The following is a 15,974-nucleotide window of genomic DNA, read 5'->3' on the forward strand; positions in this document are numbered from 1 at the left end:
GCAGGGACATAAATGGAACTGGAGATTATATTAAGCAACATAAGCCACAGCCAGAAAGATGAATATCACAAGTTTTCTCTCATATGTGGAATATATAATAAGGAAGTAGATAGGAGCTAAAGGAAGGGGACAAGAAAAGATTATAAGGAAAAAAGGAAATATTGCCTATTTCCTTTCGTATGCAGAGTCTAGATGTAGTCGTGTGTCTGTGCGCCTGTCATGAAAGCATAGGTGGGGAGGAAGGGGCCAACAAGAGGTGGGAGAAGGCAGGGCGGTGGCACACACCTTTAATCCCAGCACTTGGGAGACAGAGACAGGTAGATCTCTGAGTTAGAAGCCAACCTAGCCTACAGGGTGAGCTTCAGGACAGCCAGGAGGGCTACGCAAAGAAACCCCGTCTCAAAAAAACCAAAAGCCAAAAACAGAAAAAAAAAAGATGGGAAAGAGGGTGGTTAGAACAAAAATTAGTAAGGAACAATGGCATGCATATGAAGTAGCATAATGGACTTATTATTTTATATGCTAACAAAATTAATTTGATGAATTAATTTGAAGACGTGATTCTTTTTTTTCTTTGAGAAAGGATTTCTCTGTGTAGTCCTGGCTTTCCTGGAACTCCTTCTGTAGACCAGGCTGGCCTCTGCTTCCTGAGTACTGGGAAAAAGGTGTGTAACATTACCGTAGGCCCAGCATATTTTAAAGAGGTTATAGAATGTTTTTAATTTGTTTATTTGTTTTTTGTTTTTTGAGACGGGGTTTCTCTGTGTAGCTTTGTAGCCTGTCCTGGAATTTGCTCTGTAGACCAGGATGGCCTCAAGCTCAAAGAGATCTGCCAGCTTCTGACTCCTGAGTGCTGTGATTAAATGCTTGTATCACCACCACCAGGCAGGATTTAAAAAAAAAAAAAAAAAAGACACACACGTTCAAAGAGTGTTGAGTTTAATCCCATTAAAATTAACTTTTATCAAAAACCCTAAAAAATTACACTAAAATGTTAAACCTCAAATGTCCACAGTCTGAACCAGAAAAGTATTTTAGATTCATCTTTTAGTTTCATATATGAGAAATTAATACAGAGATGAACAGAAAACTAAATAAAGATTAACAAAAAACATATGAGGGTCTTATGAGAATGTTACTAAGATTTTTGTATTTTCAGCAAGATTGATTGATAAACATGCAAATATAGATTGAAAGAGAAGAAAATTCGCATAATAGGGTTAAGTATAACCTGGGAAAATTACAACAGCAAGACCATTTTCTACTGCGATGGAAGGGCACTCACGGAACTATATTAACAACGTGCATTGTACAATGTAAGAGCTCCCACGGTACTCTGCCCAGCAAAGTCTCTCTAGAAATAACAAGATGGGATCTTAAGGAAATGTATTCCCTCAATCATTTATTCAAAAACTACGCTTATCTCTGTACACCAGCCTTTATCTGATGCGTGCCACAGGGACAGATGGGACTCCTGAGTCGGAAGAACAGGGACCACAGGCTAGGGAGCTATTTGAGAGCCAAGGGAAGGATAGAAACAAGGGCACTTAATGACATTTTCCTTTCAGAGACTTACGGACTTGCCCAAAATGATAGTTAGTAATTAGCAAATGCTCGTTTCAAAGTCTGTAAAGTTTGTGCTCTGCCTAAACGACAGAAGGAAAGGTTGAAAACGAGAAGGGCCCAGGTCACCTATGGGACGTCAGTAGAGATTTAAACCCAGGTCTAAGCACTCTAGGCTAAACGTGTCGTAGCGCCCCTGTTTTCTTTCAGGGGCGTGTGTCGGAGGACTGGGGGCGAGGGAGGGGGTTTGCTCCTCTGTCATTGACTTTTGCTTCCACAGCAACACTCCATCTAACTTTTCGCGGGACATTCCTACGTGAGGCTAGAGAACGTGCCGCCTACGGAAACGGCTCCACGTTCCGGCCCGCACAGCTTCCGCCGCGTCCGCGTCCGTACAACCGTACAACATGGCGGCGTCCTCTCCGACACACCTCTTTCTCTGACACACTTCCTGTCCTGTGCAGTCTTTCTTGACCTTTGCTCCCGCCCGCCCCTTCCTTTTCCTCTTCCGGGGACGGTGCTTAGAGGTATGGTGGCTCGTTTCTTTTCGGGGTTGCCCCAGTTTACAATCCGCAGCCATCGGAGGAGTTAGGCGGGCGGGACGTCCCGGGGGACAGTGCCGCAGCTAGCGTGAGGGCGAGGGGCGAGGAGAGGCGTGTGGCGGGCGCGTCCTCGGCTCGGGTCGTGGTAGTGAAGCTCTCAGCGACAGCGGAGCCCTCGGGTAGGCGGCCGCCCTCCCCCGGTTGATGTCTGCGATAGCAGGGACGGTGGCGAAGGCTGCCTTGGTGATGAAGACAGCTCAGATAGCGGCCGTTTACACTGGGATTCTGTGTGGGTTTAAGGGCCGGACGGTTGGGTCCCTTTAAGTAATGTCGGAAGACAGCTTAGCTTGGCTGATCTCGGCAGGCCGATGCCTGTGTTCCTTGGGGTAGCTCACATGAGAACGAAGCTGCATGGGCTGCTGCTGCGGGCTGGAGGGGCGTTTATATGCCGTCAACAGCTCGGAAACGGGGCCCACTAATAGATACATATAGCGAGCTGCGTGGTGTCACACCTGATGGAGATGTATAATCAACTCCTGAGATGGCTAAGGCCGGACCTATGTTGTGATCACGCAATGATTATCAGCTGCCTGCATATGCGTGGACCTATGGGCAGTGCCCACCTGACAGTTCGGGGTTGGCAGCCCATGCCTACTTAAGGGCTGAGAGAGGTTTGCCCGAGGAGAGAGAGGAAAAGTGAGAAAGTGAATAAAGTCCTGGAATAAACTGCAGCGAGAAGAGCTCCAGTGGTGGCGTCATCCTTGCGGGACGAGGATGACTGTGACAGATACACTCCTCGGGGATGCTGCTTTGGAACAGGACCTAGGTTCCCCAATAGCATGTACCAGTACCAAGGAGGGTGTTGATGTCTTAATCCCAGTGGTAGCTGTGTGAACTAGGGGGAAATACTGTCTTAGTAGAAGCCAGCAGCTGGCTCTGTGTTGCCAGCAAATGGCATTGCCGAGATTCGCCTCGAGGGTCTCACTTGCTCTCACCCTGTAAATCGGTGTTTCTCCAGCTTTCCTGGTTAATATTTTGTCTAGACACCAAAGAAAACAGACTCTTTGAGGAAATGGATCCACGGTCGGGGCTTTAACCAACTCCCTACTTGATTATCAGTAGGAAAGCCATCGATTAGTGATCTCTAAATGGATACAATTTTTAAATGTGGAACTCTTTAGAATGCATGAATGTGTAAATGTGTAAGATGTGTTATTTGGTGATGCTTTGGAGTTGGAGTTTACGTTTACAGTGATGAGTGGTTTTTTTTTTTTTTTTAATTTTAGGCACTCAGGATGGTCCAGCGTTTGACATACCGTCGTAGGCTCTCCTACAACACAGCCTCCAACAAAACTAGACTGTAAGTATTTTCTTCCGAATTTAAAATACCTATTGTCACTTGACCAGCCTTAAAAAAAAATAAAAAAAAATAAAAAAAAAAATAAAATACCTATTGTCGCCTTCTCTGTGACACTGAGCTGCTCACACCCTTTCTTCCTAGGTCTCGAACCCCTGGCAACAGGATTGTTTACCTTTACACCAAGAAGGTTGGAAAAGCACCTAAATCAGCATGCGGTGTGTGTCCAGGCCGACTCCGAGGGGTGAGTGAGTGCCCTTCTGAGAGTTTAATACCTTGATGGGGAAGTGACTGTAGGCAGCTAACTACTGAGATGATTGAGAATTGTTAAATATATCTGCTGAGGACACAGATCATTTTCTTTAATAACCAATGTGAGAAGGAGCTGAAGTGCTTTTCGGGAAAAGCAGTGGTCTGTTCCCTCTGTAGCCTAGTTTCCCGTTTGTGGTTCCTGCTGGGAAGTCTGTTTTTACTTAAGCACCCCAGAGTAATTGCGGTCATTTCGTTACCCAGGTTCGTGCTGTGAGACCGAAAGTCCTCATGAGATTGTCTAAGACAAAGAAGCATGTCAGCCGGGCCTATGGTGGCTCCATGTGTGCCAAGTGTGTTCGTGACAGGTGAGTGGGGTGTCTGAGCCGCTGTGGGTTTCTGTTGTACTGTGTGCCCGCTGTTGAGTCTTTCCTGGCAGCTGATAGATGGGTGTTGGAGAAAACACCAATACTTGGGTTGTGTCAGAATGTGGGGGCATCTTTAAAATAGCTTTGGTTTTTAGAGAAAAGACGGGAAAGAAATGGTGAATTCATATTTGATAGTAGGCAGCTGGGGAGGAGATGGAACAGGTGAATTTAGCAAAGCTAAGAATCATTTAATAAACCAGAAACAGGCTACAGCAGAGTAAATGGAAGCCATTCGTGTAGCAAGATGAGGGTTTTTGCAGGGGAAAAGGAAATGTGCTTGCTTTGCTGCCTGATGCTGGCTGGGAGAGGACTAAGTCTTAGTTATTAGAAAGACTCTTGGGTGAGGGTGGTCGTAGAGCGATAATTGCTTAGCACCGGCTGACATCCATGTGCGCCTGGGTGAATTTTCTGGATAGATTTTTGGTGAAGAAACCAGCGCTTAGGTTCAAGTTCAGATGACTGGAAAGGGGCAGTGCCCTGAGTATCTGTGGAAAGACTGAGAAAATTGGTGAGGGGGATTTAGGGATGGGTGGAGTTTGGGCTCTGGTTTATTTGGGTAGTTTTATAAATGTCCTAGCCAAGTATTTAGATCAGATTTTCTTGACAACAATCGGCCTGCCCTGTTTTTGAAAAAAGTTTGTTAGGGAGTGAAGCCTGGTACATTATACAAGCAAAGGACAAGTATTCTGTGAAACAGGCAACCTGAATTTTATATGTAAAATTTAAAAAAGAAAATTCATGTAGTTGGAGAAACTGGGGTGGCATTTGAGGCCAAAACTGAATTGCGGAAACAGAAAGGATATTCAAGACTGCTGTTTGACCTGGTACAGAAAGGAGATGGTTGCCTTGGCTCTGTTCTTTATCTCGCATTCTAGTCTGAGCAGCTAGCTGGTTTCTATGGGAAACGCCCTAGTACCCAGGGTTGGCACTGCCTCAAACATTCTTGATTGAGCTTCCCTCTTCCTAGGAATAAGTTGTGTGTTGCCGGGCGGTGGTGGCGCACGCCTTTAATCCCAGCACTTGGGAGGCAGAGGCAGGCGGATCTCTGAGTTTGAGACCAGCCTGGTCTACAAGAGCTAGTTCCAGGACAGGCTCCAAAACCACAGAGAAACCCTGTCTCGAAAAACCAAAAAAAAAAAAAAAAAAACCTGTGTATGGGTTTGCTAAAACTAGCCAACACCGCCCATTTTATTTATAGTTATCGTGAAGCAGGCAAGAGTAGGAATTAGAATTGCCATTTGTAAATGCCCATGTAATCTCAAGCTGTGGATGTTTGTACATTTCTCTAGGCTCTTGCTTTGCTCCATCTTATAACGATAATTTTCCAGCGTTCAATAAATGATAATCGAAGTTTGTTTTTCTTCATAGGATCAAGCGGGCTTTCCTTATTGAGGAGCAGAAAATTGTTGTGAAAGTGTTGAAGGCACAAGCGCAGAGTCAGAAAGCGAAATAAACGTGCGGCTTTTTTAATAAAGGTCAAGGCTTGGTCTGTGCTTCTGTTCCGTGTGATTTGTTTAGAGGGGAGGACTAATTTATGTTTGGATGATTTCTTTAAGGGAAATAATAGCTGGACTGGATGTCATGGTTGCTAGACTCTTGGGTAGTTCCAATCTTTGGGAGTGGCTTGAGAATAGTCCTCTCAATGCCACTTAGACCATGTCATGGTATCTCTTACCCCACCAAACCAGAAACCTCCAGGAATGAAGTCTTTAAAGTTGTACTTAAATCCTCTTTTTTAAAAAAAGTTCTGATATGGGAAGTTTGAACACCTACTTCTACAAAAACCCTTAGTAAATCTCAGATTTCAGTTTTTGTTGGATTTATAGTTCAGGTTGGTACGTTAAAGTATGAGTTGCTAATGCTGGTTTGAACAAGTTTTTGAGGCTCTTAAATGCTGAGAGAACTAGCATGGGTCCCCTTCAGACTTGTTGATGTATATTTCCTTTGTGTCGCCTCTTGCCCTAGATTTAGCCATTGTCTCTTTAGCTGGTGTGGTGACAACATATGTCTACAGAGGGGTTTTCATGGTCACTTAAGGTAAAGACAGATCTGCCACTGGAGAGATGGTCATTTATGGGCAGTTGCTGGTCTTGAAGAGTTACTTAGTTCCCAGCACCCCCCTGGGAACTTAGAACTTAAGCATGGCCTGAGTTAGAAGCCGGAGCACCAGTAAAAGCCAGACAAGGTGATGTTCTGTAGCCCTGGTTGTGAATGCAGGAGGGCATGCGTAGTGGAGAAAGATGCCGGAGGCTTATGGCCAGCCAGCATAGCTAAAACAGGCTCCACATTAGCAAGTGGCCCTGTCTCCTATGCTGGACAACAGCAGGATAATAGTATTGAAAGTGCACACTAGATAATTAAATGAGAATCGAATAGCCTTGGCCTCCCCTTGACATTAGCAGGTTGTACTGCACCAAAGTGCTGTGTAGTCCTATGGCGTTGGCATTAGTGTCTTCACACAGCACTTTGTAATGGGTTAAATGATCATTGTTCATTGATCTACAGGATAGTTTTTAAAAAGATGGACACTCAAAGTTCATAAACACAAGAAAGGAAATCCTCAGTTTGCTTACTGTCCAGGACCCATTTTTCCATGCTAAGTTGAGCAATGTGACTGAACACAGGCTTTTTAAAAATTTATTTTTAATGATAAGTTGGTTGGGGCAGGAGTATGTACATGTACGTTTTACAGAAGCATTGGAGTTACAAGGTGGGTGCTGGAAAATAAAGCAGGGCTGTTGCACAGAAACCCTGTCTCAAACCACCACCCAAAAAGGAACTGAGCAGTACCAGCTCTTAATGGATCCTGTCAAATGGGATAACAGCTTTGAGAAAGTTACTGTTTTAAGACAGTTTACAAGTGATTCGCTTTGCCAATTTTTTTTTTTAGGATTATTTATTATGTATACAATGTTCCTCCTGCATGTACACCAGAAGGGGGCACCATACCTCATTACAGATGGTTATGAGCCATTATATGGTTGCTGGGAATTGAACTCAGGACCTCTAGAAGAACAGCAAGTGTTCTTAACCTCTGAGCCATCTCTCCAGCCCTCACTTCACCTTTTCTAAATTACAAGTATTTATACTTCAAAACATCTTTTTGAGACAGGGTCGCTCTATTGCTCTGCCTCCAACTTGCTGGGATTAAAGGCGTGTGCCATTATGCCCCTGGCTCTGAAAATAAATAAATACCCTCTTTTTTCAGTACTTAGAATATTAATAGTGGATTTTTACCCTTACAAACAGAATAATTAAAAATTGAAAGCATAGTATGTATGTAAATTTTCAGTTCTTTTCCACACAGAACTCAGATAACTATTGAAATGCATGTTAGTGTCTTGGTATGGCCATAATTTAAATACTTCTTTTAGAAAATTCAAGCTAGTTGCAGTTTTCTCTTAAAATCTGAATATTCATACATATTTAACTCTCACTTGAAATATCATACGTAAGATATCATGGTGTAAATGTAGTACCAACGCTATCCAAGTCACCCAAGTGGATTTTTAACTGCTGTTTCAATTTGGCGGGGGTGGAGAAGTGGGGATGGGAAATCAAGTTTTTATTGAATCCAGTTCTGCGTGTGACAGAGCAGTCTTGACAGGTCCCTAAGAGGACATGTGAATGTAGTCAGTGGTTTTCTTTTCAAAGTCTAGTATTTCTCCTTCCGTTGAATTGCTTATAAATTCCATCAGAAGGTTGAGGGGGTCTTTTACCCTTAAAAGCAGAAAAGTCTCCGTCTGCTTAAGCAAATCAAGGTTGTTTTCAGCAGCTAAATATTAATAACATGCTGCTTTCAGCCTACTGATTAGCTTGATGGCGACCTGCAAGAGCAGCTGCGCTTTCCAACTGAAGTCTGCTACAGTCTGTGGGTTAAGACGCTGCTTAGTCCTGAATGTTAGTTTTTCTCTTGTGTGCATTCCTTGGTCACTATCTTATGATGATTGGCGTCATCACTGCCTCGTCTTAGCTTGTGAAAGCAGTTGTGTGTCTCCGTCTCTGCAGCTCTAAAATACAGTGTGAGTATGTAGACCCGGACAATGACACGTCCCATAGCCCTAGACCCGCTATCACCGGGTTTGCTACCAGTTTACAGGGATGCGCTTGGGGCTCTGTTTCTTTGGTACTTATTTGAAAAATATATGCCCTCTTAAAAGATATAGTTTTTAATAACTTAATTTTAATTCTGTAAATCTCTAGCTTTTTTTTCTGTTTTTTTTTTTTTTTTTTGAGGGGGAAGGGCTATTTTGTTCAGACAGTGTCTCACTATATAGCCCTGGCTATTCCCAAACTCAATATGTAGACCAGGCTGGCCTCAAACTCACAGAGATCATCCTGCATCTGCCCCCTAAGCACTGGAATTAAAGGTGTGCACCACCATGCCTGGCTAATTTTGAAAAAAATCCCAAATCATTTAATGAATCTAGTTCTGTGTGTCTAAATGTAGGGGACAGTAAGTATCAGTTCTCTTTAAACAACGAAAATTCAGTGTAGTAAGTATTTTGTAAGTCAGGAATAGAAAAGTTCACATTTTCTTGAGTTTTTAATTCTTATTTGGTTTGGGCTGCTGGAAGTTACCACAAACTGGTTAGTTTAAACAACAAACATTTGCTTCTCGAAGTTGAGGCTACGAAGTCCAGGGTGGTAGCAGATTCAGCATCTAGGAACCCTTTCTTCCTGGCTGGGTAATGGCGGTCTTTTCTCCTTCTCTGTAGTCAAGAGGCTCATCCATTCTCTGTGACCCAGATTCTCCCCATAGCCCCAGATCCTGACCATCCCTTTGGAAGTCTATTGAACACACACAAATTGAGGACACATAGGTACCTCAAACCTGTGGTGCTTCCCGAGTTAAGATTTACAATATGATGCCGGGCTGTGGTGGCGCATGCACTTATTCCCAGCACTCAGAGGCAGAGGTAGTTAGTTCTCTGAGTTCAAGGCCAGCCTGGTCTACAAAGAGAGTGTCCGGACCGCCAGGACTGTTAAGAAAAACAAGAAGAAAAAAATTACAATATTGAATCAAAAACTGCTTCTAGCCGGATGGTAGTGGCGCATGCCTTTAATCCCAGCACTTGGGAGGCAGAGGCAGGCGAATCTCTGGGAGTTCGAGGCCAGCCTGGTCTACAAGAGCTAGTTCCAGAACGGGCACCAAAGCTACAGAGAAACCCTGTCTCGAAAAACAAAACAAAAAAAAAACAAAAAAAAAAAAAACTGCTTCTGGTCTTCCCAAATCTCAGCTGCCAATCAGAGCAGGCTCTCTTGTGTTATTCTGGTGAGCATGAAGGATTATACAATGGTTCCCACTTTGTAAACTTGCCTTGGTACTCTCAACTGACACCTAATAACTGCTAAGTGCTGTTGGGTAAATACTAGTACAGTAGCTGGTAGACCATGTTAAATGTAGTGTGCCGCTCGCTCTCGCTCACACACATGCAGGAATGAAGGGAAAGCCCGGCTATGTAACTGAAGATTTTAATGGACAGATAAACTAGGCTTTCCTAAGGAATTGATATGTAAGTTCATGGTAAGAAAAAGTAGTTACTAGCTGTGAGCAGAACATCCAGACAAAGGAACTGACCTAGGCCAAATACCAGGAATCTAACAGCTTGCATAGAGATACAGTTAATTCAGTGCAATGCTATTCTTTCTGTGTTTACAGCCTCACGCCTGAAATGTGTGAACATTCCCAGTTACTAAGAAGAAACATGCCCATCGCCATGCAGAGTTTAGTAAAGGGCCACATCTGCAATGCTTTTTCCATCCCAAAGGAGATCAATGAGAGAAAACCTTGCTATACTGCTTATTTTAGCGAGGACAAAAGCTCCCCTTTGCATTAGGGAATATTTAAATTACAAAAAGCCCTGGGTCATTTCCACAGTGGCCTCCTACACTGTAAAGGAGGGAAAGGATCAAATGTATTGACTGAGTTCCCCTACCGCTCTCCCTGCTTCTGTATTCCTTGGCCCACGCCAACAGCCTGAGGGCTCAGCTCTCTCTACTCTTTTAGGCTTGGAAATAGGCTTACAGCATGACAGGCCCTAAGAACAAATGGATTTGAAGAGAATTCAGATATTTACTGCATTGGCGTGTTAGTCACGCAAAGACTGTCGGGTACATGGTGTCTCTCTTACGTTTCAACTCTTCCATTGTAGAGTGAGAGTAGCCATAGACACTGCACAAATGAATGAGCATTGCTGTGTCCCGATAAATCTTTATTAGCAAATGCGTGTAATTATGGCCCATAAGTCACAGTTTGTGGGCTCTGTGACTCTGTGATCTTACTTCTAGTCATAGCTACTGACTGCAACTGCATGACTGATTTCAGCAGTCATTGCCTTGTTAGATCTCATCAGTCGGGACAGTAGAAATGAAAGGGCATCTTGCTTTCAGCCTTCTTAGCTTTTCAGGAGTCTTTGGAGTACACATCACCAAACAGGGGTGCAGTGCAATGACCAGCCTTCTTTGGCTTGCGTATTCCTCACAACATTTTTGAAAAGTGTTTAGACCCTGGCAGATGAATAGATTGTCATCTAAAACTTCTCATTAGGGCCGGGCGGTGGTGGCGCACACCTTTAATCCCAGGATTTGGGAGGCAGGTGGGTCTCTGTGAGTTCAAGGCCAGCTTGGTCTACAGAGCGAGTTCCAGGACAGGCTCCAAAGCAACAGAGAGAAACCCTATCTCGAAAAACAAAAACAAACAAAAAATTATAAATGATTGTGGGTTGACAACGTAGACAAAAATCTCCTTAGCAGAGATTTCATACCGTTGAGGACTGACAATGAATGAAAAGGGGGGATAAATAAAATACATAGTTCAGCTCACAAATGCTGTAGAGAAAAATGAAGCAGCTAAAGAACATGGAACAAAAGGTGCAAGCATGGAGTTGCTGTCTAAGTGGGTCCGCCTGGGAAAGACACACGCAATGTGCTGGGCTCGAGGAAGGAGCCACAGTTCTAGCAGAGAACTGCCGGGAACAAGATGGCGCCACATGGCTGAACTGGAGGCAGAGAGCGGTGAAAATGAGGTCACTGAGTTCATAGGTGCTGGGTTGTATTGGTCCTTAGGATTCCCTGTAGGATCTACATGGCATTTAGTCCCAGTCAAGAAAGCCTCTACTCTAGTTCGCATGCTTTAGAGGTTTTAGTTTTCTCCTGGACCTACCTCATCCTGTAATCAGAGTCCAGGACACACCAGGTTGCTGTGTGTTCCCTGTCTAGACATGACCCCAGAAACTCTTGCCCTGGTCTCCCCAAACCCATTCATGGTGTATCCTTCTTCTCTGGGGTGTTGTTGATGTCCTCACCTGAAGCCTGCCTGTGGGTGTTTGAGGGAGGTTGGAAGGCATGCGGGTGTGTGCTAAACTATCCACACGTCTGCAAATGAAGACCTTCAAGGTAGAAACAACCAGAGATCTAGGAAAGTCAGGACTACACAGGGAACAAGCTATATCTGTAACGCCATGTTTGGACAGTGAAATCTAAAGAGTTCTGGAAGTCTAAGACCCACCTTCAACACCTATGTCCAAGTGGTAGGCTGGAATTTGTCTCTGTGAACCACTCATTGGCATGGTTTATATGACTTATGTAATTAAGCATTTGACAGAAGGTGTCGTCCCGTATTTCCTTGCTCTGAGTCCTGCAGATGTCAAGGCAGGCCTGGGTTCTGGCTCCCGAGCAGATGGGAAGCCACCAGCGCCGCATTGCCTGGAAGCAGCTGCGCTGGTCCTAGATGCAGAATTATTCATGCACTACCCTCAAACTGTGCGTCTCCAGTCAATTCACCACGGACCATCAAATGACTCTGCGGTTTCCTTTCTTCTGGAAAATGGAAGGAAAGTGGAACTGTCTTGAAAGAGGCGATGGGAAGAAAAATTAACAACGCCATCTCTTTAGAGGAAACCAGTTTTCAGAGATGCTTTGTGGAATTTGAAAATCTAGAGATTGCTTTCTTTGAAACTGATAATTCCCCAGGGCCCCTTGGGCTATCTTAAGATAACCTGGCAAAGAAAGTAGGTAACCCACCTGAAGGACTCAGCTAGAATGGAGACAGTGTTTACTCGAAGCTCGAAAGCCTGGAAGAGAGTGTTGGCTCCACCACTGTTTCTGTCTGCTTGGGTAAGACCCTCGTCCTGGCTGTGTGGGGTAGGGATTCCCAGACTCCCATTTGTGCGGCCCCTGATAAATTTTATGGACTTGGTGGTGAATTGGGTGTCTGCTGTGTTCCAAGCACTGTAAGGGGCTCCAAGCCTTGACACAGAAACAGCAGAACCCCCTGGGGGTTCAGGTCTAGCTCCTGACAGATTAGCTTAGCCAGTGGGTCCAGCTAGGATAGCACCTGTGACACATTAGGGACATGTGCCAGACACTGATAGAATGTATAGTCAGTCCTGCCAGCCAAATTGTCCTGAGTCCACGGATTTCCAACACCCAGTGAGCTTCCTATGAATGCCGTTTATTATCCAGGCCTTGGTAGACGCTATGTAAATAAAGGCACACAAAGAATTTTCAGAATGGTTTTAATAAATACTTAAATTTCTAAGAATGCAACCACCATTTTAAATTGGAGGAGATTATGGTTTTTTTTTTCCTAAACATTAATCTGGAGAAATCCAACATGTGGGGAAAAGGTAATAGTCCACAAAACTTTGATCTGTTGCCAGGTAATCCCAAATGTCAACAAATAAATAAAAATGTAAATGTGTGGGTAAACTTGCTGATTTGCATTTTTTAAAAATTCTTTGGTGCTAGATATTGTTTGCCCAGAATCTGATTAATGATAAGTTTGTTTGTAACAGAAATACAAATGTCTACCATGTTTCGCCAAGAGCATCATGACCTGAGTTTTTTGCTTTTCTACAAGTTTGTGAACCTCTACTGTTGGCGATTGGAAAACATCAAAGGGTTTTAAGCCCATTAAGATTTAGAAAGGTCCTTTGATGACTGAAGTGCTCGCTTTCACTCAATTCAGCATTGTTGACTGTGGAGTGTGTGTGTGTGTGTGCGTGTGTGTGTGTGTGTGTGTGTGTTAGCACCGCTGCGGGGCGGGGGAGTTTCGGAAGTAGGCAAAGCCTCCCTTCTCTCCTAGGACCCTGGGTCTCCACGATGCTCTGCTTCCATGCACTCAGTTACAGGACATGGTGCAGCGGGTAGAGCACAGGCTCCCTTTGCTCGCTCATATGGCTTTGAGAAGTCACTTCAATTCTGTGTTTTATGAGAATCCTAAATGAAAAAAAAAATTCCAATTGTCATAGGAATAGCTGCCATCAGTTCATAGTTCACATTTGTAACTTCTGGTTTCCTAGTTCCTTTGCCATCTCTCCTGAAAACCCTAAACTCAGAACACACCTGCCATCTACATGTGTGAGTACGAGCCCATGTGCTGCCTTAAGGATTGTTTATATTTCTAGTTTTATAAATACTAGTGGTAGGGAGGGGGCTGAGTCTCTGCTAGAGAAGAGCAGAGCAGGTGAGGCTGGTGAGTCATCGGTTCAAAGCCCGGCACCACCTGTTCATAGAGACATGGGCAACAGAAAAGATGGACGTGCGTGCATGAACGTGCCCGTTGAAGTACAAACAAAAAACGGCCCAGCGGTTGTAAGCACTCGCGCACTGCCTAACAAGTGTCTGTAACTCCAGTTTCAGGGGATCCGACCCCCATTTCCAGCCCCCATAGCGCATGTATACCTATAGACAAAATGCTCAGAAAACGGAAATGAATAAAATCTTTAAAAACAGACATCAGGGTTCAAGTTCAGGAGGACCACCACCTGAACTTCCCTTTTCCATTTCATAAATGTGAGTTTGACTATGTAGTCCGCAGTTTCACACTTGGGAGATTGACTTTAGGAAATCCCTTAAGGGATGGTTGAACAAGATATATCTATATCCTCCCATTTAAGGCTCAGGGAAGAAGGGATGGAAAGAAAAAGAAGGAAGGAAGCAAGCAAGCAAAAAGAAAGAAAAGGAAGGAAGGAAGAAAGAAAAAGAAAGAAAGAAAGAGAGGGAGGGAGGGAGGGAGGAAGAGAGGGAATGAGGGAGGGAGAGAGACAGACAGACAGAAGAGAGGGAGGGGTTGTGAAAAGCTATCTGTGTGGCACAAGAGCCGCTACCATCATGACTCCACAGCAGGTGAGTGGCCTTCTCTAGGCCTGCACGAGGCACGGTGACACTAATCCTGGAAGGACTATGGAGGCCTACCCCTCCCTGCTGAACTGCTGGGGGATTCTGGAGGAGGAAGAGTCATTGCCTTTAGCTATGCATTCATAGGTGGGCCCACCAGCATCCATGGACAGTTCCAAACCCCTAGTCCATAGAAGCCCTGGTGAAACTCCGTGGTCACTACACCAAACAGATGACACAGATATAAAGAGGGGACTTGTAGGGAAGAGGGGGGCTAACTGGTGTGAGGGAGAGAGGGAGGCTCGAAGGCGGGAGTAAACTGAATGTAGTCAGACAGGTGAAATTGTCAAAGACCAAATTAATATGCATCATAATTAAAAGAAATCAGACTCCAAGCTGGGCGCTGAGTGCTTTAACCCAAGCACTCAGGAGGCAGAGATAGGCAGATCTCTGAGTTCAAGGCCACCCTGGTCTACGGCACGAATTTCAGGACAGCCAGGGCTACAAAGAGAAACCCTGACTTGAAAAACCAAAAAAAAGGTCATTTCCCGGCGGCGCGAAAGCGAGTAGCCAACGGCCTGTGGAGCAACATGCCCAAGTTTTATTGTGACTACTGTGATACGTACCTTACGCATGATTCTCCATCTGTGAGAAAGACGCACTGCAGCGGTCGGAAGCACAAGGAGAACGTGAAAGACTACTACCAGAAATGGATGGAAGAGCAGGCCCAGAGCCTGATTGACAAAACAACGGCTGCATTTCAACAAGGAAAGATACCTCCAGCTCCATTCTCTGCTCCTCCTCCTGCAGGGGCCATGATCCCGCCTCCCCCCAGTCTCCCGGGTCCTCCTCGCCCTGGCATGATGCCTGCACCCCACATGGGAGGCCCTCCCATGATGCCGATGATGGGTCCACCTCCTCCTGGGATGATGCCCGTGGGACCTGCTCCTGGAATGAGGCCTCCCATGGGTGGCCACATGCCCATGATGCCCGGGCCTCCAATGATGAGACCCCCTGCTCGCCCTATGATGGTGCCCACACGGCCTGGCATGACTCGGCCAGACAGATAAGAGCGGAAAGGCTCTATTTCGGTTTTGTATTTCTTGTTCTGTTTCAGCAGGAGATCACGGTGCTGAGCCTGGGTGTTTTCTAGCTGCACAACAAGCAAGGCTTCCCCTTTCCTGACAGAATAGTTTGGAGGGGAGAAGTGGGGTTAGAAAAAGTGCAGCGCTCACTTACATTGTGAAATGTGAAAATAAATCTGTCAGCTGTTTGAGTTAAAAAAAACAAAAACAAAAACAAAAAAAACCTAAAATTAAAAAAAAAATCAGACTCCTGGGCTAAAGTAAATCAATCAGAATCTCTAAAACTGACATTTGAACACAATCTCGTCAGGCTGGACCTTGGGCTGTCCTTCCACAAAGACGGGAGTACGCACAGTTGTTTGGTGGAGATTTTCATCGCTTCTAGGTGATTCTGAAGACGGTTCTTACCCTCTCTCCATCTCCGTCCTCTGACCTATAGCTGTGGGGGAGATAATGAGGATTTCGGTGAAGCAGCTTCTGCTGACCAAACCTGAGCTTGTGTGGTCAGGAGTTCTCTCTGTCATGATTAAAGGAATGTCACCATGTTGGAAATAAGCGAAAAGTCAACTGATACCATCCAAATTCTGTGTCTTTGTGAGGGACTGTGGAAACACACACACACACACAC

The 15,974-nt window shown here is 44.8% G+C and overlaps 2 protein-coding genes across 3 annotated transcripts; both read left to right on the forward strand.

The window, feature by feature from the left end:
- Positions 1-2,046: 2,046 nt before the first annotated feature.
- Rpl34 (ribosomal protein L34) lies at positions 2,047-5,632 on the forward strand. 2 transcript variants are annotated; one of them, XM_041656505.1, is made up of 5 exons: positions 2,047-2,090; positions 3,392-3,465; positions 3,607-3,706; positions 3,976-4,079; positions 5,508-5,632. In XM_041656505.1, the coding sequence occupies exons 2-5, from the start codon at positions 3,401-3,403 to the stop codon at positions 5,590-5,592; spliced, it is 354 nt and encodes a 117-aa protein (XP_041512439.1). In that variant the 5' UTR covers positions 2,047-2,090; positions 3,392-3,400; the 3' UTR covers positions 5,593-5,632. The 2 variants fall into 2 exon arrangements, with proteins under 2 accessions (XP_041512439.1, XP_041512429.1); XM_041656495.1 differs by lacking the exon at positions 2,047-2,090 and adding an exon at positions 2,118-2,284.
- A 9,209-nt stretch (positions 5,633-14,841) lies between these two features.
- LOC121451265 (U1 small nuclear ribonucleoprotein C) lies at positions 14,842-15,514 on the forward strand. Its single transcript, XM_041656737.1, has one exon. It carries the CDS (start codon positions 14,852-14,854, stop codon positions 15,329-15,331), a length of 480 nt encoding a protein of 159 aa, XP_041512671.1. The 5' UTR covers positions 14,842-14,851; the 3' UTR covers positions 15,332-15,514.
- The last annotated feature ends 460 nt before the right edge of the window (positions 15,515-15,974 follow it).

The sequence above is a fragment of the Microtus oregoni genome, unplaced genomic scaffold (assembly GCF_018167655.1).
Source record: "Microtus oregoni isolate MIOR12 unplaced genomic scaffold, Mior012 000000F_ref0000247, whole genome shotgun sequence".
NCBI lineage: Eukaryota > Metazoa > Chordata > Mammalia > Rodentia > Cricetidae > Microtus > Microtus oregoni.